General features: G+C 46.2%; 1 protein-coding gene across 1 annotated transcript; it reads right to left on the minus strand.

Annotated features, from left to right (window-relative positions):
- Positions 1-3,023: 3,023 nt before the first annotated feature.
- LOC144147302 (xyloside xylosyltransferase 1-like) lies at positions 3,024-26,615 on the minus strand. Its single transcript, XM_077679400.1, has 2 exons — positions 25,951-26,615; positions 3,024-7,186 (listed from the first exon to the last, which is right to left on the minus strand). Exons 1-2 carry the CDS (start codon positions 26,422-26,424, stop codon positions 6,503-6,505), a joined length of 1,158 nt encoding a protein of 385 aa, XP_077535526.1. The 5' UTR covers positions 26,425-26,615; the 3' UTR covers positions 3,024-6,502.
- Between the last annotated feature and the right edge of the window lie 225 nt (positions 26,616-26,840).

The raw sequence follows: 26,840 nt of genomic DNA on the forward strand, positions 1-26,840 counted from the left end.
GCGCGCAATTCAGCAATAAAACTCCCGAGCATGCCTGGGTTTGTTGACAAGCAAAAAGACCAAGAAAAAAAGGGACGAAGCACTCTTTCTACTCAAGTAAACTTGTATTTTGTCTTCACGGACTTTTTAAGTGTCCTCAAGGAGCCCGGGTCACAATCACTTTTTCTTAAGCCTTCCTTTGGTAAAGTCAGGGCTGCACATAGCCATCACACATTTTCGATGTTTTGCACCGAGCGCATTCATCAAATAGCTGTGCCACATTGAACACAACTACCTTTGCCGACAAAAGGCCACTTCTGTCAACATAGTAGCATATCTACTGCTGTGCTCTGAGAGTGGTAATACCGTAAGCTTCAGCTGATCAGAATGCAACAAAACATGAGTGAAAAGCTTTAAAGGCACAAAAAAACGTGGACACAAGATGAAATGAATAAGACAGACAAGGCACCCCCGTGTTCGCACTTTTCTCAGGTCTGTGTTTTTTTTGTGCCTTTAAACCTTTTCACTCGCGTCGAACCAACTGACCCACATAAAGCTTTTGCAAGCAGCAAAACAAATTGGAGGATTCATTTGAACTTTCATCCGTTTAACTAGGGATGGGCGAATATAGATTTTGAGGTTCGAAGCGAATTCGAAGCGATTAGTGATTTGGTCGAATAATTTCGAATCGAATAGTTCGAATAGTACACATTGCAAATCACAAAGACAAATGAGCAACTTGTGACCTGACTAATGTACACAATTTTTTCTAATAATTAGAACTCACGTAGGCACAGCATTGTGTAAAACTATTACCAGTTGAACATTTATTGCAAAATCTTACACACAGCTTTCCTTTGCTGTATTCACAAGTTTTCATGAAGAAATGCCTGTTGCGCCACATGCTCTAGGTGCAGCAGTTTCCGCCGGCTGCTCATTCACAAGTTTAAGCGCCGCCTAGAAACTCGCAGAGTTAAGCGCCGCCTAGAAGCTCCGCTAAAAAAAGAAGTATTGTAGCCACTAGTATCCTCGGCCGTAGCCACGCAAAGCGCAAGTGGCTGGCCGCCATTTTGAATAGGCTCGCTTAGTGCGGCGTACTGCCGCACTGAGCGAGCCTATTCAAAATGGCGGCATGCCTATTCAAAATGGCGGCCTGTACAAGTCTGCTGGCTTGGTGCCGCTATGTTCGGAGCGGTGTCATTTCAGTGCCGCCTTTTTTTTTAACCTAAAGTGTGCTGGCGGCCGAGAGCTTCGTCGAACCTCTAGGCAAGGCAGCAACTCGGCAGTGCCGGCACTGATAATAGAAATGTCCATGTTGGTGGGTCTTGAGCCAAGCCTGGGGTAACTCTCGGAAAGCTTGACCGAAAAGCTTGGCTTTTAGCTGCCTATTCGGGAGCATCGAATAATTCGAAAATATCGAATATCTGCATTCGAATCGAAGCGAATAACGAATAGAGAGCTATTCGATCGAATATTCGACAATACCGAATATTCGCCCATCCCTACGTTTAACTTAATAAAGGGATGCCAATAAAACGGTTTGCTTTATTTATTATGTCAATAAAACTAACTACTCTTTGAGGGCGACAATATGTACAGCTATCGTTACGATCACCCCTGCGGACACTCTGCTATAACTGCCTGATGTCAAGAGGAAACTGCATTTTATCTTCACTTCTATGTCAAACGAAAACTCTGTTACCTGTTACAGCCTTACCTGCTCACAACATCATACTTAGAGTTGCTCGTTTTCGGGTAAAACCAGAGTTTACACAATTTTTACGCACTGAACATGTTTAAGGAGAATTGCGTTAAACCTGCTTTCTTCCTGAAAGGACCCTTTCAATGTATCGATCCGCACAATTGCGGGCTGACGGTCCACCGTTCTCAACCAGTACTTTCTGGAATCAATCGCCACAAACGCAGCTTTTGGACTCATTGAGTACTGTACCGGCATTCTACCGCTCACTATTCCACGCTGGCAAATGCTGCACTTGCACTGCTGTGCCTAGCTAATGGAAGTTGCGATGTCGAGAGAACTTCCTCCCGGCTGAAATACGTTCAACGATCGGACAGGTCTTGAATGAAGACCGACACGTTGCGATTGCAGATGATTACGATGATGTAAACAAGAATGTGAAACAAATCGACGACCAGCTTTTTGTGAATAACACGTTTCATTCATTTTTTGGAGGTTATCAATGCTCTTTACTGTCAGCATTACTGATCAATTTCCAGAGAAACAAAATTTTCAAGAGTGTTTGCTATATAGAAAACCGTAATGTCCTCCCATTACTAGTATGAAACAAAGATCAATTTTAACGAAAAAGCCCGTGATAACGTCTGATGAAACACTTAGTGTATTACATGGCACATCTCTAGATTTAAAAAGAAAAAAAAAACGAATCTTGGAATGTTTTTACGAAAAACCTGATTTCTCCCCAATTATAAGTTTGAAAAACAGTACCTGATTTTTACCCCCTCCCCCCTCCCCAGTTTAAAAAATATATAAAACCAAAGAATGAACAACCCTAATCATACTCTACAGCCCTTAAGCAAGGTGTGCATGAATTGGAGTGCCTCAAGAGCTCGAGATTGCGCAAGCATGCAACACGTGTGGTTAACGTCAAGGGTTAAAAAACAGACGAACCGCTACCACCTGTTCCTGCAACCCACAGATTTGGTTTATGCTGCTGCGTGTTCAAATTCTAAATTCGCTTATTCTAGTGACGGCGATATAAGTATTCTATTTTGCTCTCTTATGCAGCTTCGAGTCATGCAAGCTGGCACAGAAACAAAGGCAGGAGTGCATGGTTACCTCTGGCGGTAGCAATCGTTGTGACAAATTAACAAGTGGAAAACATAGATGAATAATCGAGCTGCCTTTCATACCAGAAGCATAAACTTATTCAAATGTATTTACATCCACATATATACATATACGCCTCTCCTCTGCAATAAATGACATCTTTATAGAGGTGGTTCTGCAAGCGGAAACCATTTGTGTCCTGCTAATGCACTTCTAACAAAGCTTGGACCACAGGTACCTGCATCAAGTACTGCAGCAATGTAAAAATGTGCTTAGTAGATACAAACACCCACTGTTCTAGTCCACACACACGGCGTGCATTGGTAAGCCTTTCCTGCCTCGCGCCGAAGCGGTGCGGCAAAGCTAGACAACTGAACACACCCAAATCAGGCGTGAGGCGAACAGGCAAGCAACCTTCAGTTGTAGAAAGAAACTAAGCTACCCAATGCTACTATCCTTGAGAACCACCTCTTTTAGGAACAAAGCACAGATAGTGGTTTTATCTCTGTCATGGCACATGGCATAGGATACGTGAAAAACACAAGCGTTAACGCCTTCAAACACTGAGCGAAAAATGTGCATGCATATGTTAGAGAAAACGCACACAAAACACATTAAAAGCTCCATACATAGTATGAATCAGCACAAATGCACACAAAACACATTAAAAGATCCACACATAGTATAAATCAGCACATTGCTTCACCAACATCATTTTTTTTTAACTAATTAACGTGTTAGTTTAGCAGTTGATGAACTTGCATGTCGTCAAAATAAAATGCGGTACGTCATTAAACAGAAAATTGTTTCAAGAAAATCTGTCTAAAAGAAACAACTGCATCAGGACTACAATTTTTTTCAAGTAGGCCTATTCCCCAATACGCACTCTCGTTGCATGAAACTCAGTGTTAATGGAACAAAATTCTACTGGCACCTCTTGGTTCCGGTCAATGAGTCGTACTGTCAATAAAAGGTGCAAAAAGTGACAAGCACTAAGCACTTACAGAGACAGCCAAAAAGCTGGTGATATTTTGCCTCTGCTAATGGCTCTAATAAGCATGGACTCACACATGACAACAGAGCCCAATTGTTCTTATACGTGCAAAAACGAGAGAAACTGACAGTTATAAAATGTCGACCAACATTAATAAGAAATGCTGGGTTATAATTGCACGCAGGCTCACCTCTTGATATAAACAGTACGGGAAAAAAAAAGCCAGAAGCAGGCATTAGGCTCTATAAGCATTAAACCCATGTAAAATACTAATGAATCAGCAGTAAGTGTAATGTAATTCAATTGGCACCCAGAAAAGCTTGTGGTACACCTTAGGAAAAAAAAGCTTATATAATTAGTAAATTAACGTGTTCTGACAAGCTGCCACATATGCCAATGTCGAGGCCTTTTAGCTAACTTCTCTGTACAAGGAACACTTTTATCACCTGCTAACACTAGCAGTATTTTCTTGTACAGGAGCCAGAAAAAAAAAATAGAGAGAAATAGTTCTAGCCCAAGCTTGAAGGTGTTGCAAAAGCAAACACGGAAATTAGCTTAAATTTTCAAAACAATTGATGCCATTTTTCATACACCAATGCTTTGACCATAACAAAATAACGCTCCTTAATTCAAAGAGAACAAAAAGAAATGCTGCCTTGCCAGTGATCTGCGGACTGAAAACAAACGGCTCAAGCGAACACCTTACAAAAATACTGTAATCTATACTAAAATCAACAGAATAAAAAAAAGGCCTTTGATTTCACTCATGAGACAAATTATGCAGGGAATAAAAATGTGCTTCTGGCAACTTTGTTATGCAAAAAGGTATATCAAAAGGCATAACGTAAAATACCATAGAAACACATGCAGACTAGATTGTACCATACTGTACAACTATAGCACTACTTTTCCGTCAAATAAGCAAGGAACAGGCTCAGTGTATTAGTGTTTTAAAATGCAAAGACTAACAGTTGCATGCGTTACTACTGCTTCATATTCACTAAGCCAAGCCCAGTGTCGGCCTTCCAACCATGCTTTCGAGAACTGCCCCTATTTCTTGATAAAAAAAATACAAAAATAAAAGGCCACCTTTGCGATTGAGATGCGACGACTCAGGAAACAGCAGAGCTGGTGGTCTTCACTAGCTCTAACTTTTTATCGGTAGATCGGACACTGACACCGATGAGCACACGCTGCCTCTCTCAACAAGGTTCTAGAAGACTTGCTCATCAGAGCTTACGTCGTCACTAGGCACAGCCGATCTACAATGCGTGCCTCCCCACCCACCCGTCTGTCCACTTCAACTTTGCCAAAGTCCAAAGCCAACGGCTGCACTACGAGCCCAAAGGAAATGCTGTGCGCCCCGAATGCAATGATAGCACAATGGGATAGACGCCGGTTGCATGATGCGAGGGACCCATGTTCGATTCTGACCCCACGGAAAGCATTTTTTTCTTGAGGTGCGCATTCCCCATGCCTGATTGTGGGCTCCTTGCCTCCTCAAAACTTTCCCTCACGCTTCCTTTGCATAGCATTTTTCCCCTCTCCACTTCACTGTACTCAGTATTCAATGACACCAGGCATGGATGGAAATCAACCCTAAACAGCTCCACCGTTAAAAATAATTTTTTGTTCATACATCCAAAACTACACCTGCACTCTGCCATAGTGGTGCGCTTTGGAATTATTACCGTCACTCGACCTCGCCAATTTATAGCTGTACATGCTAGAGTTTGCTGCTTCATGTGAAGCAGCTTTTGGCTAATGATACATGTGTATGGTGAAATGGGGATGGATATTTTCATTTCGCCAAAAGTACAGAGTGCGGGCATGTTTTATGCAATTATACGCGGAAACTGAATGTACCGAATGTGCGTTCTGCTGAAACCAGCCTAACCTTTATGAATAAAACTACCTCAATAACAAAAATGTGAGAAAAACTATCGTTGGATTGAAAAAAAACAAAATTGTCTAACGATTACGATACTCCCTAATGCAAAATTTGAGTGCGGCGCGAACTGCAGTCTTCTCAGTTCCCGTGATGAGTGAACGCATGACGGCGTGCACTACCCTGGCATTACCTCGCAGTGCATCGTGGCCGCCGAGCTTGTTGTTGTAAGTCACGTTTGAACCTCCTTCGCAAATTTCACGTGGTTTGGAAGAGCCACGCAACGAAAAGGACAATGAAGGACCAATGTGCGTGCTCGGCTTCTGTGATTTTTGTGAACTTGAGAAAGAACGAGAAATTTGCTTTCATGGATGCCTGCTTTTGCGTCTCCTAAAGAACTCACCCAACAAAAGGGCGAGTTCTGCAGCGTCAGATTCTGACGTTGAAACGGTAGGGCTTTTGTTCCAGAAACATGCGCAGCAAACTGCAAATACGCGGAATAAAGCCGACTTCCCACCCACACTGTTTCCTTTTGACACGTCACATTCTGGACACAATCGTAATTAAATAAATTGCTATGCTCATTCCCCGATGTTCCCGAAACCAAACCGGCACTGGAGGTGCATCACGGCCAGGAACACCAAACAGTGAAAGGGTTACAGCATAACACGCTCCGTCTACACCAACTGAGCCAATCTGTGGTCCTGCTTTAACAGAGTGAGAAGAACATGTTTAAATCATGCCTCCAGATGGTGCCCAATACCGCTGCTCCGCACTTCTGGTAAAACGGAAGGAAACGTGAAACAGCGCCCCACCCGCACCACGGCCAACATCACCTAACCGGCGGTATGGAAGAATTGCAGTTGCCGTGGTACACATGGACCGCACCCTCGCACCTGTGGTACTCCTCAAAGACGTCCTCGTAACCCACGTGGCGCCACCACTCGCACAGCTGCCGGTTCCAGGAGCAGGGGAGCACGTAGACCAGCTCGGGATGCTCCCACCCCAGGAGGGAGTAGAAGTCCTGGTCCCCGAGGTGGCCCACAAAGCTGTACTTGGCCACCAGCTCCCCGACCCTCTTGGCGCTCAGGGACCGCTGGTAGAGGGTCGAGTTCCTCATCGCCTCCAGGTCGAGGAGCGCGACACCGCTGTTGAAGCCCGGGTGGCCGCGTGGGGCAGGGTCGCCGCACCTGGTTCCCGGGTGCGCCTGGCGGTACTTGTGCAGGACGTGCCGGTACACGGGCTGCTGCTCGTACGCCAGCCCCATGATGGCCCCCGAGGGGAAGAGCGAGAAGTGCCTCCGGAGCAGGGCGACGTCCGAGCACAGCTGGATGTCGACGTCCAGCAGAATGAGCTGCCGCACGCTGCTGCCAGGGGGGAAGAGCCGGTAGAGGCCCATGGAGAGGTAGAAGAGCTTCTTGTTGTAGTAGGCGCCCTTCTGGCTGAACAGGGGCTGCAGCAGGGACACCAGGTCCTGCATGGGCGCCAGCACGTCCTTCTCGTGCAGCAGCTCGGCCTGCAACCAGGAGCAAATGCAATTTTTGATGCATTTGCATTGTTCGTCCACTCAGCGAGGAAATACAGTTATTCTGTCCATCACACGAGATGAATCAGTACACAGGAAATATTGCATAAAAGTTATTTATCAGAGGCCGTAGGGGCTGTATTCTGCTATGTCAGAATACTTATATTGCCCCTGAAAGTATACCTTCCCAACAATGCATTTTCCTATTCCAGTGAGCTGAATTGAAAAGGGCTTGGTGTACAGCAGGGTGGGTGGAAAGAGAACCTAGGCCATTCATACTTTCATATGAAACTGTGTACACCACCCCTAAAAAAGTGTCGTTCCAGCAATGCACTTGTGTACACCAGTGAAGTAGACATTAAAGGGACCCTGCAACACTCCTTGAGCAGTGCAAGTAAATCTGCGTGAGATTTAGCTTACACTGCCAGGAATACTTGAGCCAAAATTACACGTGCACGTGAAGTGGTGAGCGCTCAAATCGCTGTGAAAGACGTGGACAAACCAACCGCGCTCTCCTATTTTCCTCATTACACACCCCTGACATGGCCAAAATGATGTCATTGCGGCTATGGCTGTCGTGTTGGCTGTCGCTGGTCAACTTTGTGGCTTATTTCTCACATTTCCAGTGATTATCCACCGTCGTTGGTGCAGTGTACCAACCTCTTCTATGCCTGAACCTGTACGCACAGTTTTGGCATTTCGTTGAGTGTGCACGGAGTTTGAGTGATGAACTCAATACTCCCCTTTCAACCAAACCACTGGATAACAAACGTTTATATCTTCAAAAACACCCTACCAGCCTGAGCGCAAGCTTGCAAGCAGGCAGCCATGCCTGCTTTTTTGTGGCACCAGGCCGGAAATAGACCCCCCCACGTTGCGGAGAAAAGGAGAAAACTCCCCGGCCTGTGATATATCGAAGGCTGCAAAAGAGAACGCCGACAGTCACCCCCCTCTCTAAAAAAGAGTGCGCAGCTTTTGTCGCATTGTCCGCACTTGAGTTGAGAGGGACCAATTATGCGTGGTTTCTCATCGCGCGTAGTTTAAGTGGTAGGGAACGGATTTTTGTAATTTTTGAGGGACGAGACTGCTGGGACAATAGACTTTACCCCAAAATACATTCCGAGTAATCGATGGTAAGTGCTGCAGGATCCCTTTAAGAGAGCTCAGTATATGCCCCATTTTCCATAAGCAGCCAGGAAAGGAGGAAAATAGTCGCAAACAAGGAATCTTGAAGCAACCCGCGCACCTCCAACTTCTGGCGGACCAGCATTGCCTGTGCGCACTGGGCTGTTAAAGGCCAACTGCACTCAAAATTTCGACCGCGCGAAATCACTGTTCCTGCATAGTATGACTAAAAAGACCGCGATCTACGAAGTATGACGCCTAAAATGTGCGCAATTACGGCGCAAGCTACCAGCAAAAATCGACGATTTTGAAAATGAAACTGGGCAAAAGGCGGCCATTACGGGCAGGCGAAAGTGACGTATCAGCCGTCGGCGCGAGCGGCCAGACGGCCTGGCCTGACGGCGCGAGCTGTGCGGGCCAACCGACGCAGCCGGCTCGGCCAGCCAGGAGGAGAGTGTGAGCGCGCGCGTGTGGGGGTGTGGGAGGCGCGCGGAAAAGCGAGCGCTTGTCCCGCAAGCACGACACTATTCGTGCGCTCGGACAGCAGCACAACGCGCAGGCATGATGTCGCGACGACACTCGAAAACGAGAGAACCGTACGGTTAACGAAGCCTCCTCGGAGCCATGAAAGCCAGGCGTACCGGCGGCGTGAAATACGAGCTTCCCGGATTCTTCCGCTGCGAGGCAGTCCGATCGGCCTGGATGGCTGGCATGTCACTTCCGCTAAATGGCTGTTTGCACGACGCGCCGGCAGATGCTTTGTCGTCTGCAAGGGCGTTATTTTGAGAGCCTGAAATTGAATAACCACGCATTGCATAGAGCTACCGGTCGCGTCGCAGTAGTTCTCATGGTACCTACTATACATTTCGAAGGCATTTAGCCAGGGTGAAATTTGAGTGCAGTTGGCCTTTAATATCGCTCTACGCGGTGTGTTCCGCTGTGTAGTACAAGAATGTTTGTCACCGTGTGCTTAGTTTTTGCGGAACTTTCTCAACTGTATTAGCCTATGCTGCGATGCTGTTGAAGGAACAAATGTCACTTGGCCAGCACTGTGCAGTCATGGGTCGGGGAACAACCAGAGAAAGTGAGAAAAAAAATTGCCGACAGCACATGTACGCGACATGGCGTGGCAAAAATGCATGGCGGTTGCGACATGTTTCTGCTGCATCGCTTCCCAGCGGACACCGAGTTGAGTCATTGATGGATGTCGCTGATAAACTACAAAGACTTTGTACCAACGAACAACACTCATGTCTGCTCGGTGCACTTCTTGGACAGCAAGCAGACAGAGCAAAATCCCCTTATCATGCGGAAAACTGCAGCAAGGGTGACAAAATGGAACCTCCTTAAAAGTAATAAGTGATTTTATCCTTTACACTATAACACTGCACCACTTCTGGTTCCCCGTAATCAATTTAAAATTACATGCACTGCTTGGTCACTACACCCGGTTGGTATTAAGCAATCCCCTTTTCATCCAATCTAACGTTTACAGATATGGTGATTTAGTTACTTTTTTAGGTGAACACTTTACACTGCCATACACTATGAAAAGTTAAGCCCCGTTCACAGTTGCTCCGAAAGTGAGCAAAGGCAACAGGAATTCTGTTGCTTCGTCGTGCGGTGGCAAAAATTGGTTTCAACCATTCGACAAAAACAATCGTCATGCGAAAAAGCGACAGAATTCCTGTCACTTTTGTAGCAAGTGTGAACAGGCCTTTAACTTTTTCCATTGTGCACTGGTGGTCGGTAGCGGGATAAGCAGGCAGCACAATGTGGAGATGCCACTCAAGATACACGAATACTTTTTTGGAAAACTGCTCAGCTGAGATGCAACACGCAAAAAGAAAAAGTTTTGCGTCCTTATGTGTTGTAATGGAATCTAAGCCCTACAATTACAAGACACCCACTTCCAATTGTCTAAAGCATTCATGGTACAATTGGAGAGTCCATAAAGATTGGCTTTGAGCAAAATTGCAACTACACTCCACCAGTCATGATCACAACCTTGGAATAATAATTTGACTCTTTGTGCAGTCGTGTTGTTTTTCTGGCCAATTAATTCGTACTCGCCAGCAATCGTCATAACTAAAAGTTCAGAAGGGTCGTATTGTACTGCGATGTCAATAGCAGGGTAACTGCCTTGCGGAGAGTCTATCGCAATCACTGGTCAGCAAAACATACATGCTGGGCTCGCTCCAAATTCGATGTCCACTCTTCCGTGCGCATGAATGATCAGTGCACATCACAAGCAAGGTGGCATTGAAAATACTTATTGACTCCCCAATATCGATTGTCATGTCAGTCCAAGGAGGTTAAAAAACTTTTTTTTAACCTCCTTGTGTCAGTCAGCGCAATACTGGTAGCGATTGCATCGTGGAACTGCGGCACCACCACCACCTGCTGTGCACAACAGCCGGAGTCGCTACCGCCTATGTTAGCAGCAAAGTTGGACCTAAACTCCACTGTTGTGCTCTTCCGCAAGTGATAAAAAGCAAACAAAACACACACGCAAGCACTGCAATGGCTAACTTAACGCCAAACCAGCACGGTTCCCTGAGTAATGCACGGACACTGAGCAGAAGCACGGAAAGAACGGAGCACTTAATAGCCCAGCATGGTGGTTGAGCGGTCGCTTCATAGACGGCACTGACATCTAGTCAGATGAAGAAAAATGGAGGCGCCCGCATCTAGGAAGGAAAATTCTGACGACTCTCCCTTGGGAGTTTCTGTGAATATTTATGGTTCAATATTTATGGTTGGAGGCACGCTACCTGACGCTACCGCTGCGAGTATGGCCTCAAAATGTTCTTAACAATACAGCGCAACAGAAACAAAGACTTAAGCTAAGACACACAGGACGAGCGCTGAGGACGAGATGAATCTCAAACTCGCCCAATACTACACTTTGCTCAAAATGTTCGCTTCTCGTGCAGATTGGTCACGTACCCCACACCTTTTGTATACCATATTTTCGCGCGTATAACCCGCCCCTGCAAATAATCCGCACCCCCACTTTCAGCCCGCCGGAAAAGAAAAAAAAAAATCCTCGCATATAGACTGCACCAAACCTACTGCTCAAGCAACACATCACGTACTATGTAGACAGAAAAAAGCGTATATTTAGCAAGTAGAATACGCTAACTTCAAGGCGAAACTCACAATTCACTCAGTGTCACTGCTCTCGCTAGAGCTATCACTTCAGCCGCAGTCCTCACTGTTGTACACAGGGTCATCTTCACGGCACAACACGCATTGCGGTGAAGCTGCACTAAAGGAAAAACCTTGCACATTACCCGCACTCCTACTTTGCCACTGAAATTTCCACACTTTTGGTGTGGGTTATACACGCGAAAATACGGTACGCTCTAGCAATCCCTTTTTGTTTGCAGTGTCGTGCCCCAGAATTGCTTGATTGTTGTCGCAGATCAGTGTACAAGTTACTTTTCGAATACTGTGGCACCAGCCACCTCATCAACCTACTTTTAATTACATCGGGTGATGTTCAAGTAAACCCAGAGTCCGATTCCATTGATAGGTCCATAACTTTAAAAACCTTGCAGCTAAGTTATCCCACCTCGAAGTTGCATGCACTGTTATTGAAAACAAACTTCCATTCATTCACTTGACCCATACTAACATGGAGAGGCTGGCTGGCAACCTCTCGTTCGCGTCGAAGTGCTTGAAAAAGAAAAAATCGAAACAAACCAGAGTAAGAACCCATCCCTAAACCCTCTCCCAACCACAGAAATCGCTTCAGTATCTTCTGAGCTAAAACAACTGGCCGACAAGTGCGACGATACTGAAAACCGCCTACGCCGATCAAACCTTCTATTCTTCGGCATTAAAGATGAAAATACTAAAACCTGGGCCCAATCTGAGGCAAAAATAGTTTCTTTTTGCGCTACAAGCCTTGGAATTAATGTCAATGACACAGGTACAAAGCGAGCACATTGACTCGGTCGCTACCACGCCTATAAAATGCGCCCAATCATTGTGAAGTTTGCTCATTACAATGACAAATCTACAATCCTCCAGTCTTCGCAGCAACTGAAGGACGTGCCGTTCTTCATACGTATGATGACTATTCAGCACGTATGTGCGTCACAAAGCAAAAGTTACACACTTTCGGCCAGCTTTTCCACTTAGACGAACCCGCCATCGATAAGAAACACTACACCTACAATGCAGTCACCGATACGGTTGTCGAACCAACCACACAGCAATCGCAATGTGCCCATAAGCCTGCTCTCGCCCATCATAACGTACTAATAAAACCTTCTGAAGCCTGCATTTCAGCTTTTCATAAGACAACAGAAATGTTTACGAACGTCCAGAGCTACATGCCCCCCCCCCCCCCCCCCCTCCTCCCAAAAAATCCTGTAGAAGCCCTCATAGAAGATAACAGTACAGATTTCGCCATGTTCACTCAATTATGGCTTAAACCAAACATTCAGGATAATAAACTACTTTCCGCGAAATCACCGCACATTATTCACTGAGAAGGTAGGCTTGGGCGCCGTGGAGGTGGGGTCGTGGTGTGTATAAAGCCTAGTGTGCTCTCGTCCGGAATTGACATAGATTGCCGCCATGACATCTTGCGAATTAATCTCACTTGTCCAACCAGCAGAACAATACTAATCACCTGTTATAGGCCCCCTGATTATGACGATGATTTTACGTGCGAACTTTACTCTGTTGTGCTAGACCAAACCTCCCGTTTTCTTCGTGCCAATTTCTTGTTGTGTGGAGACTTGAATTTTACCGTATTTATTGGATCAACCTGGTCACTCATTCACGCATTTCCAAAAAATTTGGTTTATGCCTGATTTTTAAGTTCATCTAAACAGTTACAATGCCCGCTAGGGGCACTAACAGACCCGATTTATTCCTAGTATCAAGTCCCCAACTTGTGAAATTGGTTCAATGTGTTAACGGCGTCAGTGACCACATGATGCTGTTATTTAACCTTTCCGTTCCTATTCCTACCCGGCAACCTACCACTACATACCTTTGCGATTAAAATAAAGTCAACTTTCCTTTAATTAATGAAGAACTAGCAATACCTCACAAAACATTTTCCCAATCTGCTGCTTCCAGGACAGCTGTACAAAAACAAGATGCTGTCTGTCATTAACAGACATGTGCCACTATCCGCCTTCATGGAGACGCCGAAATCAGCGAAATCCCCTGCTAAATGGGACAGGTATCACCCATGCTTGCGACAGTACACCTCCCTGTTAAAAGATTCAAAAGGAAAATTTTTCAGTCACGATCTACTCAACATCCTTCGTGTCAACCAGCAGAAATTTTGGAAATAACACTTCTGCAGATAACTTGTCCCAATTACCTGATGGTTTAGTAATCGCGCTTTCCGACTGCACCGATATTAATACCGATAAACTGCACCGATAAACTTTTTGACTGTCTTTACCGATGAAACTGATATTAATATTCCCTCTTTGCCCTCTAGAAACTTCCCACAAATGCCACCTAATCATGTGACAAGCAAAGGAATCATGAAAATAATCGACAACTTTAAGTTCTCAAGTGGCCCGAGGTCCAAATAACATACCCGCTAAAGTTTTGAAAAGCACAAAGATAATATCCAGTCCTATCTTGAAAATCGTTTTTTACCAATCTCTGGACACTGGTATCACTCCGAAAGATACCATTCAGACTCAACTATCGTCCAATTTCCCTAACATTCTTGTCTGCAAGCTGCTAGAGCACATAATCTACCCCGACATCGCAACACATTTAGACAAAAATTCCTTCTTTTTTCATAACCAGCATGGGTTCCGGTGAGGATTCTCACGCAAGATGCAGCTGTATGAATTCACTACCAATTTCCATTTTAACCTAGACTCTTCCTTTCAAACAGATGTAATATACCTAAACTTTTCAAAAGCCTTCAACCGTGTCCCCCATTAGAGTCTGGTAACTGAACTTTCCTCTCTCAGCATTGACCCGTTAATTATATCTTTGCTAAAAATTTCCTCACTGATAGGGTCCAATTTACTGTTGTCGCGAATCACCAATCATCTCATGTCAATGTAATATCCGGTGTTCCACAAGGGTCCATACTTGGGCCCCTTTTATTATTTCTGATCTTTATTAATGACATTCCAGACGAAACCATCAACCATCCGCCTGTTCACAGTCGGCTGTGTACTTTACCGCCACATTTCAAGTAGCACTGTCGGAAATATTCTTCAGAATGACTTATCTAACATACAAAAATGGTGTTCACGATAACAGATGCAACTTAATAAAAACAAATGTAAAGTCATGCCAGTTTTGCTCAAGTGCAATAACATTTTCTTCCAGTATTTGGTAAACTCCCAATTCCTAGCCCAGGCCAATTCATGCCGATATCTTGGCGTAGTCATACCAAGCAGCCTAACATAGTCCCATCCCATACAACAACTGCCACCTCAGCGAAATGACTTGGCTATATCAAAAGACCCCTAACCTCCTGTCTCCCCCAAATCCGAAAACTGGCTTATGAAACTTTTACATGTACTAAACTTGAATAGGCATCGGCAATTTGGAGCCCTCACTAAAATTACTTAATTCACTTGAATCGATTCAGAATCGTGCCGATTGATTTATTTCTTCACAGTACAAACCGCACTCAAGTATTAGCACTATTAAATTATTTCTCCACCTCCCCGCCTTCGAAATCCGCTGTAAGTTTTTCAACTCTGCCTTCTACACAAACTATATTATAATTTCCCTTTACAACGCAGCACAGTCCTCCTCCTCCTGCCCGTTCATCGCACCGTGTCTTTAATTCGTTAAGTTTGCAGCGCCTACACGGGTCAACTAAAACTTTCAACAAAACATTTTTACTTGCAGCCATCGAAGATTATAATAACCTGACCAAAACCATAGTCAACAAATGCGACCGCTTAGCATTCAAGCAGCTAATCACAGATCATTTCAGTTGATTTTAGTCTTCTTTTTAATTGTTATAGTTCCTTTCATGCACGTATATATTTGCCTATGTTGCTGTCATTTCATTATGAACCTGCCTCACGCTTATGCCTGTACCATCGACCATCACCCATTGCGGAATTTTTTACTTGCACCCCCCTTATGTAATACTACCCCGCAAGAGGCCCTAAGGGGTAGAATAAATGATGATGATTTCAATTCAGTTACAAAGCTGCATAAAAATCTAGGCTACATACAACCAGTCACAGTAAAGGAATTACAGGAAGGCTGCAGTGTGGCAGAGTGACAAGACTACATTTTCCGCATTAGAAACAAATTTAGCACGCTTATGTGACACCAAAGCTTTCAGAAGCACCCCATAAAAGGAAACCACATTAATCTATACCACAATACACTACTCATGCCTTGCTGCCAAAAAATTCAGGGTTGATTCTTGGGAAGACATTAGTATACGAACACAAAATATAATAGACGAGAGAGCTTCAAGTCTGTCCATAAAAAAGTAAATCCTGTATGTTTATTGCAACAGACAATCACTTCAAGGAAGCTCGAGCTTTGAAACACTGCGAGAAATACCACCTTTGTACAGCAGCCAGAAGAAAAGTAGCTGAGCTGACTGACATTTGTCAGTGGTACTCCCGAACAGAGGGATTTTTCCTATTGAACAAAGCCCTGTAGATGACACCACTGCCTTTATTCTTTATGAACTACATCATCAGGGACCACCAGAGCAAAACAAAATTTAAAACATAATAGACCCTTAGCAAAAAGGCGGGCAACACTGAACACTCAGCGGCGGCAACACTGGTGGTTAAAGAGACGACACCGTGATAAAGGAAGTGTCCCGCAGGAAAGCCATATGTTGCGTTTGTGCGTTTTGGCCCATCGCTATTCTGCAGCCTCATAAACAGATATTTTTGGTTATATTGCATAGGCTGCTAGTGCTCTTGTGGCACACTGCTGCGTACCTCTTTGCGAGCGGTACGTATACGTGCAGTGATGCTGGGCGAAAGGTACGTGTGGCGTGCACCTTTTGCGTGTCCCACTTTATTTTGGCACTCTCCAGGTCAATGGGTCTCTTTTAATACGCTATATTTTAATGCCATTAAGGGTAACAGAGTGGATCCCTAGAGAAGGCAAGCGTTGCAGGGGGCGGCAGAAAGTTAGATGGGCAGCTGAGATCAAGAAGTTTGACGGGGATAAATTGGTCGCAGTTAGCGCAGGGCCGGGGTAATTGGGGATTAATGGGAGAGGCCTTTGCCCTGCAGTGGGCGGAGACAGGCTGGTGATGATGATGATGATTGAGAGCTGCGTTTCACTTGCCCACCACGACTGCTTCTGTTATTAGCGTCAAACATTTAGGCAGCAGAGTTGTTTCAGTGCAGGCGAATTAGAGCCTGAATTTGTGCTTTGCTCTGCCCGTGCTGATAGACGTTTCGACATCTGCATGTGAACCACAACAGCGCTTGTCTTCTTTTATTATTTTGGTGAGAAGAGCTGTTTTGTGGTACAGTTTCACGTGCAGATCATGACTGCTGAAGTTTTAAAGCGAACAGTCAGGCAGGAGAGTTATGTCAGTGCAGCCAAAAATTCAAGCCTGCAGGCGTGTTTCGCTGCGCTAGTTTTGACATTGCAACAGCAGTAGATCGGGAATACGAACTAGCACTTAAAATTTTTGTTCTCTTGTGGTGTTAATGGCGCATACCGTGCACCAACCACGACGCATTTCAACTGAATTAAAATCCTGTTTTTCTATAAATCTCAATTTAAGTATGAACTCCCTGACACAAAGCACGAATTGTAGTGCTTCTGTGATAGAGGTGAGAGATACATCAAATGTTTATAACTTGCATAACTTCTTTACATGTGTACTATCAAGAGTTTCCAACTGACATACACAAGGAAAAAGATGTAGTATCGCAACAATCAAGAGAGATGAGGGACAACATTTTGCTGCCTGCAAGGCAACGAAACTTTGTTCGGAACATTTTGTGGAGACAAGAGCAGTGTCTCTATGTGTGATTTCGTCCTTTCCGTGAATGGTTTATAAAGTTCGAACAGTCGCAAAGTGAGCGCTCAACAACGAATGCGCTCCGCATAGTCCAGTTCATAGCGGTCAACCTGGGCAACTACCACGGGGCAAGGGCGCATCGAATAAACACAAGTAGAACTAGACGTCTAAACGAATAGGCAGCAGTAGGATATTTGTTGTTAGTAACAAATTCTACATTGGTTTGCTGCTTTTTGTCTGCACAGACAACAATATTCTAATGAAATTGTAATGTCTCGTAGGATCTGTCAGTCGACCACCTCATCAAATAAAAGTCCAGAATACGCGGCTTTTCAAACAAAGGGAGAGCAGCAAGGTTATTTTCCCACCCACTTACGGGGAAAACAACTTTACGAGAAGCGCACGCTATTGCGCCACGATGGACAGCAGCCTCTCTGCGTCCGCTGCCTTCTCGCTTCCTTCACGATGGTGGTGCATCTTGGTGTTGGAAGCGCCCACAAAACAAAGACGAATGTAGAAAAAGAGAAACAACACGGTGCCAATGCCGCACCTCTTGTCATCTCACTTTTTGTACCTTCGTCCCTGTTTTGTGAGCGCTTCCCACACCAAGATGAACAGCTGCCAGCTAGCCCAATCGTCCGTATTATATGGCAGTGCACAGTGTTGCCAGAGTGGCTTACTGCTCTTCCGCTAGCGCTCAGACCATTCTGCAAAGGGTCAATTGTCCCAATGTGTATTGTACTGTGAATTGGACAGACTTTCAGGTAAGGTTCTAGCCCATTATTGGCTCTGCTGAAAGTGACACAAAGAGTAGCAGTGGCAAAAGAGTTATTTAAACTATGCTCTGGGGCATGCACAGTATACACTTTATTTTTGTTTACAGAACAACGTATTCCGAGATTAAATATAGCTGGTATTCGTTGAAAAGTTTAGCTGTCAATTTCTTCACTTGGCAACACTAGAAATGGCCACAGACACGGCCGATGCACCACGGACATGGCGCAGCTTGGGCCACTGCGTTTGCACGCCGAAGGAAAAAAAACACCAGCGTGCGTCGTCTGCTCCGTTTCAACCCGACTCTCAACAGTGGTGTCAACAGAGATGTTATTAATCGCACTCACCTTGGACTCGAGGCATTACTTTGCGTTCGATAAGGTAGAGTTTGTAACGTGCAACACAGTCATGTGTTTAGCACGGACAAGTACCGCCATCCTGCGGAGCCCAACGTAACGAGTGACGACACACTCACACGGTTGCCTGCATGTGCGCCTCGCCAGTGAATACAAGCAATTTGTGCCACCGAAAACACCGGAATGAAACGATGGAATTTCATTCAGCCTGCCACAAAGCCACATGTAAGAGAATGGTATCTTACTAGGAAATGTTTGCTTACAAAACAGAAGAAATGTGGAAGCTAGTTTTCCACTTAGGATGGTACTTTCTTCACCTCGCCTTCATTTACAAAAAACCACAGTTTAGACAATCTTTACTGCATGAACCTTTGAAGTGTCTGCTAATTTTTGAACTATGTAACTTGCAGTTGCATTTGAGTAAAACAGTGCAACCAAAGTACCAGCTATGGCATTCCAGGTAGTTCTCTGGTTCATATTTCTCTGCATACGTATGTTACATCTGTGTCCCAAAACACGTTGCTTGAAGTACTCCTTGTAATAGTTACTGCATGGTTTCGTAATAAAGCAAGCGCGAAAATTGAAAATAAATGTTCAGCAGTCACCACCACTTTATAATTGTACTTTTTTGTGTTACTCCATTAGGGCTTCATGCAGCTACATAAATGACATAGTAAAAAAATATCCACCGCAAATAAATTATTCTTAGTACACAATGTTGGCTAGCACTGCAAGAAGAAGAAGATTTTTAATATTTTGAGGGTTCAACGCACTGGAGCTACACCTCGGATAGAAATGCGCCATAGTGGAGGGCTCCAGATTATTTTGGACTACCTGGGGATAGTTAACGTGAGCTGAAATCTTGACGCATGGGAGTTTTCACTTTTCACCTCTATCTGAAAAGCGACCGCCGCGGCCGGAATCGAACCTGCATCCTTGCGCTCACAGCAACACAGCGTCATAGGCACTGAGCCACTGCGGCTGGCAAGGGAAAAAAGGAAATGGCCCTCGCAGGTGGAGGCAACTTGGTTTGGAATGTATTTTCGTTTTCATATTTTAAACCTCTGCCCCTCTCAGTTCAATACACGTACAGTATGGTACACCAAAGTTCGAGGGAGAAGTCCTTCTTATGGGACACTTATAATTATAGCCTAAGAGCAGCCCTACCATGTCAACCCTCAAATTTGTATCCGCTTCAACTCTCATGTCCCTACTCACCAGTAGTACCCTGAAACCCAGGACAAGAGCTTCACAGTCACTGAAATCGGGGGACACAGTCTACAAATAAAGAGGATACAAATGGAGGGGGGAAGGGGGTTGCCTTTTAAAGGAACACTAAAGACCAATTTTCACTAATACACACCACAAGGGATGAAGCAACCACCTTCAGACGACTACAGACTAATGGCATCCTCAACAAACTGCACCGGTGCACACCAGGGCGCACCAGTGTGCCCTTTTCATCTATACACTGCACCAGTGCACACCATCTGTACCCTTGAAAGGGTAGCAAACTTTGCTGTACAAAGTGGTCTGTACAGAGTTGCATAGTGGCTGACTGACTGCCACCCTTTTTTCAAGTGTTTATGCACGTGACTGTACTCGTGTGAACCTTCCTGACAGTGCTACACATACCAACGACCAGTGCCTATGTGAACATTCAAACCGTGCCTGCAGCTAACCGGAACAGGAACTCTAAACGATTACGTCATGTGATCATTATTTGTAATACGGGTCTTCCCCTTTCCTTTTCCCCCTAATCCCCACCAGGGCCTCAGGCCTCTTCCTAAATAAAGGCCATTCTTCTTCTTCTTCTCGATAAACTGGTGCACACCGTCGCGGGGCAATTTTCACTTGCTTCATCGCACACCGACAGAGTCGACGGAGCGCTGAGGTGCAATCCCAAGATGCATCGCGAAAGGCACCGATGAAGCGGCTTCCTCTGCCATCTGCTGCAGCGATGGCACACTCGTATGAAGGCGGAAACGGCTGTATATTATTTCTGGCGAGGATGACTTGCTTGCGTGTTCATCAAACAGTGATGGTGCGGGCTCAGAACAAGCGCTAATAAAGGCTAGACTGCATATGAGCGCACAAACATTAGTGCCTTATAGGAATTTCGCTTACTGCAAAGAAGGCAGCCAGTAGGAGTAAATATTGGAGCTTTGCATTCATTTTGTTAAAATGAGGTATCACGTGCAGTCACCGGAGTACCGTGACCATGAAGGGCCTACATATTTAAGCGTAGCTGAGGGACAGGCCACGACTGCAGGCACTCGCGTTGTTGTACACTCTCAGAAGACGAGAAGCAGCTTGTAGGTGGCTGTGTAGTAGGAGTACGTTGTCCGCGCATGTGTAAGGTTATGTGGTGGATTTCAATAAACATCAGTTTGTAGCAGCACTACGTCATATTGACCTGCTTTACTGGAACTTGTCAACGCTTTCATGAGTTGCTCGCATAGCCCAAGAGGTAGCGCTAGTGTAAAACCGCTCGGTTTATTCTCAACCGATGCTCCAAGTCGGTGCGCACTGTCGTGGAGCACTGTGTACCGCACTGGTTTTGGGGGCAACCCCGGTGCGTGTTTATCGAGGACGCTATAGCCTTTTGCGTGACGTTAAGTCAAGCACGACGTCAAGTGCGAGACGAAACTGGCAAGGAAAGGAGGCCTGTGGTTGTCCCCTACGTGCACAATTCCTCCCACCGCCTTAAAAAAGTGGCGGGGAAATGTGGTGCCGATGTGTTCTCCGCTCCAGAAAAACTAGCACGAATGTGCTCTGCTGTGAACGGCGAGAAAAAGGGCAACCACTGTGAGAAGAGGCATGCCACGCACTTTGTTGGTTGCAAACAAGGTGTTGTATACACAGTGCCTCTACCTTGTGGAAAATGCTATATAGGGCAGACTGGCAAGTGCATTAATGACAGACTCTGAGAGCATTGTACAGCTGTTCATTTGCTCGCTGCAGGAGGCCATTTAGCTGACCAGTGATGCCGCTGCCTGGGCGTTCCACACTCTGTTCCACTTTTCGAGAAGTCACTGACTGATATTGTGCTGTTTTAAGGACCAAGCCAGCCGTAAATTATTTGAAGCGTGGTGCACCTTAAAGCCAGTGATAACTGTGTAAGCACAGCATCTATTAGTTTGTCAAAAAAACAAATAGATTATCTGAATGCGAACTTGCCACGTGCGTAACAAAATGCACCACTTGACTTTGTCATGACTTTTTCTTGGTGCTTTGGCCATGCTCACGCATGCGCCATTCCTGTATATCTTCTTAACTGTGCAGTGAATACTTCAGTTGATATCTAGTGCTAGTCCTGTCTGGTCTCTACTAATTGTCATGTCTTTACCGCGCTACTTAACCATGTTTCACATGAATCCACACCACACCCTTCTCCATGCCATCTATCCAATAAACTATCAAGCTACCTGCAAAAGTGTCCAGCGCCCGGTATCCCGTACCATCCGGTGTGGGAGTGCCAGAAAACACCATATCTGCAACCAACCTCCAACCCCTCCATACAACAGTGGACGACGTGGTTGACCAGCAAGGACCCTACCTTCCAATTTGACCTCGTGAAAAGGGACTGAGCAGCCAACCGCAGCCAGAGAACCTTGGATCAAGGATCCCCTCCGCCAGGCAGGGGCCCTAAATATAGTAATTATTGTTCTCATTAAATATTTTATTTATTAATTCTAAAATAAGGTAGAAAATATCGAAAATGCAAAGACAGGTATCGCCGCCACTCACCATACCACTCAACCAACACCGGAAAAGCTTACAATTGCGTGACAAATATTTGAACAGTACGCCTTCAGAAGTTCATAAAAACATAGCTGGAAATTTTTTAGTTCATTGTTTTAACGTCGAAAGAACACAAGGAAAGCTAGAAACAATGTGATGGGAGCACAGCCAATAGATAAAGCAGCGGCCCCAAATGTCAACTATGTGCCAAGTTTGTTTCGGTGCAATACCTGGCGCAATACTAGGCCACATAATTGTGCGACCCTGGTGCAGTGCTGTGGGGATGGTCACTTCTATTATGTCTCTCCGCATGCGTTTTCTGCACTAAGAAAACACAGGAACGCTTATTTCGGCTAAGGTCTGTATTTTCAAGCATGCCCATGTCTGACGTATGCAACGCCTTCGCTGGCTGCCGCTGGATGGCGCTACACATCCACGCCGGCAGAGGTGCCGCTATTCAAGGGTGCGTGCTGTGCACGAGCAGTTGGTTCAACACCAAGCTTCACGCCGCCTAAAAAGAACAATATGCCTATCTTCAACAAAGCGTCAGTACTGATTGTGGGTCCCATGAAGAAACATTTTGCTTAGTGGTCCGGAGCAGCAAAGGACGTGGGAGTCGGGAAAGCAGGACTGGTTTAACTAAAACTGACCAAACCGCTTGGTACGTGGTAATCGAACAGATTTAGGAGAATTCCACAAGGGTTGTGTCCTGGGCTCGAATCCTGGACCAGGACGAATTTTTCTTCAACTGCGAAGTTTCTGAGAAAGCTGTATAGCTTTCCTTTGTAGTTGTACGGCTGCATTTAGGTGGATGTCAAACTTTCCTTCGCGTGGTACGTGGTAGTGTTGTATGCAGTTGCTTCTATACTGCTACACACCACAGCTGCCTTGCTTGCTTCCGGTTTACTATGATGGGAGCAGTGGCTACAGCAACCGCTGTTGGCATCATGGAATCGCTGGGAGGTGAACGAGGAAGGGAAAATCATTGTTCGATTTACTATTTCTTGGAAATTAACTTAAGGCATCATTGGCACCAAATCAATGCAAAACGGGTATGGGAAGGTTAGACTTTCATTTGAAATCAGCTTGCTGGTTGCCTTCAGTGTTCCTTTAAGGCTGGCGTAAACAGAGGTTGTGCTACAACTAGAGGTTCGAAAAATAGTTTCTGCCGCAAAAAAACATATCGCCTTGAATGCAAGTCAGCCCACGTTATATTTGAGCGTATGGCACTTTTCAGGGTCATTGCTGACGTTTTCTTTTAGAAAGTTTCCGGCATTGTAGAAATCTGTGGCTTATCCCACCAGCTCACGACGACAGCTTAGAAATTGCAGGCTGCGTTAAGAGCTTCCCTGACTGAGAACAGCCGCATTTGGGGCCAGTTTTAACAGAAACTTAACAATAATCTAGCTATTAAGATAAACAGCCGAAGCAGTTGAGAATCAGCAGCCGCTTTCTTACTGGGTCCTCATGATGTCACATGATTTTATCTGCACTATTGCGCCAAAGAAAAATGACTGTGCGATTGCACTGTTGCCTTTAAGGTCACATCGCTCGAATGGCAACGTGCAGTTAACACATTGATAACTACCCTAAACCCTCACTGTAATGAAGCAAACGGGACAGCAAAAAAGTTTGCTACAGGTGGTGATTCGACAGACATGACTGCTCCAAAAAGCCTAGTAAGCACATCCGCGTCAGCTGTGACTCTGAGGAAGTATTAAGTACACGATGTTCAGTGAAATAAACCTTAACAGAGGTAGAGAAAGGCAGCAAGTTTTGGGTCTGTTGGGTGCTTTTGCAGAGCAAGAAGTTCTGGTCCCCACCTATGCACACTACTTCAATTCGTGACAAAGGCTCTCTTGCATCGCCTCCACAGTAGGTGTTTCTCAATGTTTTGCATCTATCCGCTACTTTCCCTCATCGGGGCCACCAGGAACCAAGTCTACTAGTTCAGAATCTGTAGATGGTGCACCGACAGGAGCTTTTACGTCAGCCATCGCATGCAAATGATTCCATGCTGCTTGCCTCCCAACACTTTGCCAACGATTCCGTCTACTAATTCACAGAGATCGTCGCAGACCTGGTAATCATCATCAGGCTTTCCTGCATGCGCTCGGCCGATGCAAAATTCATGGAGCATGAAGGAAAAAAGGGCAAAGGCACTTCACTAGCAATAGCAACTGTCCCACACCGAGCACCATCGCGAATATGCATTGGGAACTTGATACTTTGCTCTAAGTGGAGCAAGCTAATGCTTCAAGTAATCCAGCCTAAGATGCATGCGTTTGGGTCGGAACTGAGCCTTGGCCAGCTCCGGCCTCGAAGATCAGCTGCGCCTGATCGAAAGGGCTGTCGACGCGGCCCGAGCTCAAGGCATCCTGGAATGAGGACGCCTCTCTCAAGCATTTTTCTGGATTAATTAAAGTTTATTCTCTCTCTCTCTCTGCACGACACTTGGATAGAAGCAATAATTCAAATAAAGCGACTTCGTTGTGACGAGGGTTTAGGTTTTTAGTGCTGCCCCTGCTGCATCACTGCTAATGTGTTGTGCAAACTGTGAAAGTTTTTACGCATCTGAGTGGTGTGAAACAGCACAAGAAACGCGGGAAGACAGGCGAAAGCACACGGCAGTGCTTTGTCTACGCGCTCTCATATGTGTTCCTGTGTTTTTCACGGTGTTTCACACTCCAAGGCGTACCTACTAGGCCGCCTACAATCCCTTTTGTTTTTAAATTTATTACTTCTTACCTTTTTGCAGTAACAAAAACATCTCACCGGCCTGAAGTGAAGTGAGTTACTAAAAGCTAGTTCTTCCAAACTAAACAAGGTCACATTTTGTCTCCATGGTTTATTTAAATGGTTCTGGTGCTGGCACTGATGTTACTATCAGACATCTTTCCACAATGTCCTGACGAATAAGTGGCACAACGAGCCAAATTGTTTTTGAAGTAACGTAACGCTGCATGCATAAGCACATATCAATGCAAAAAGAAGTCATAGCAACTACAAGTAAAGCAGTGTGCAATCAAACACAACCTAGTAAATGCAGTGACTGAAACGTATGTTGGGCCTTCGCGAAGCTCATGCAGTGCATATCTTAACACGAGCAAGCCGAAAGAAGCAATTTATCTGGCTGGAGATACTGAGCTCAACAACAGCAGAGACAAGCACGGAAACTGCAGGGAGTATCGCGATTGCAAGCAAGTACGCCCTTCGCGCTCGGCAGGCGAGGTTTTCTACTGATCGATTTCCCAAGGCATATTATCCCAGCTCAGTTTTTCGCAGTTTGATGTTCCCGCGCATCATTTACATCATGCAGTTGTTTCCACGAGCTTTTCAAACGAATCGAAGGCAGATGAAACGTCCGCACAATGTCAGGCTAGAGACCGATAGCTGCAAGTTTACTTTCTAGCCCAGCATCGAACAGGTGCGGCAGCCGAATTCCCCGAGGGATCCCACCCGGCGATGACTAACGCCCACGGCAACGCCAGCAACACAAACCCCCCCAAACCCCGGCGAAGCCCCGCTCAACTCGGGCCGCCCGACGCTCCGAGGGCGGGACCCCGTATTGCACGGTGTACATATTTCTTTCCCCCGCACGTCAGTGAGGCAGGCGCCAGGGGGGTCGTTAGGCATGCGGGGGGAGGGCAGCACGCGCGATTGCGGGGGTCGCCGCACGAAAGCGGCCGGGCAGGATGATGAGCGCAAGGGGGGGAGACGGGGGAGATGCGGTTAGAACGCGGCCGCATCGCTGCGGCCTCGCGATCGCCTCCAATTGCACTCACCGAGACGTCAGCCGAGGCCTTGGCAGAGGCGTCCGCGAGAACCTGCAGGGCCACATCGGCACTCTGGCCGTCCGTGACCACGTAGAGACGCAGCGGAACGCTGCTCAGCTCGATGAGCGAGCCGAGGCAGATGGACAGCTTCTCGCGCAGGTACCGCAGCTCGCGCGCCCGCGTGAAGATGAGCAGCACGCGCACCACTTCCTCCGACTCCCAGTCGGTGCCGCTGGTGCCGTTCGACTCGTGTCTGAAGCGTCCCAGGGCACGGATCGGAAAGGGCGACCCGTTGCCGCCGCTGCTGTTGTTACTCGCACCATCCTTGCCGCGGGACCCTCGGCGGCCTGGATACAGCCCGGTGCCGCCGATGGTGTTGCGCAGCTCGTGCGGGTTGGCGTAGAGAATGACCAGCACCGTTACCACGGCGAAGGTGACCAACAGCTCCCGCTTCCAGTGTCGGCGCGGAGGGGCGAGCTCCATGCGCGCCTACGGGAGGCGCCAAGCGCCGGCGGCGACGTTCTGGATGGAACATGCGTTGACGCGCGGCACGCAAGCGCTGGCTGGCCGCGCCTGTTTGACAACAACGGCGGTGGCGCCATCTGGTCTACAACTACGACGATGCAGCCGCATTCCTTCCACTCTCTTCGCGAGCGCTGCAGTCGTGCGGTTTCGGCGGCAATTTCGGGCTAGGTTGCGGTTTTATAATAACTTCGACAGTGTCCACGTTACAGCATGCTGCATTTTCCTCGTACAACAACGTTTAAATGTCACCGAGCACAGGCGTGGCTCAAATCTGGCTATTTTGCTCCTGGCTATTGGGTGTATCAGGCTAGTCGCGAACATGAATTATCGCGGCTTGAGTGCAAATTAGCGCTGGTGAATAATCAGTTGTTGAG

Source organism: Haemaphysalis longicornis, unplaced genomic scaffold (genome assembly GCF_048455015.1).
Source record: "Haemaphysalis longicornis isolate Haplotype H1 unplaced genomic scaffold, Haemaphysalis longicornis Haplotype H1 scaffold_7, whole genome shotgun sequence".
NCBI lineage: Eukaryota > Metazoa > Arthropoda > Arachnida > Ixodida > Ixodidae > Haemaphysalis > Haemaphysalis longicornis.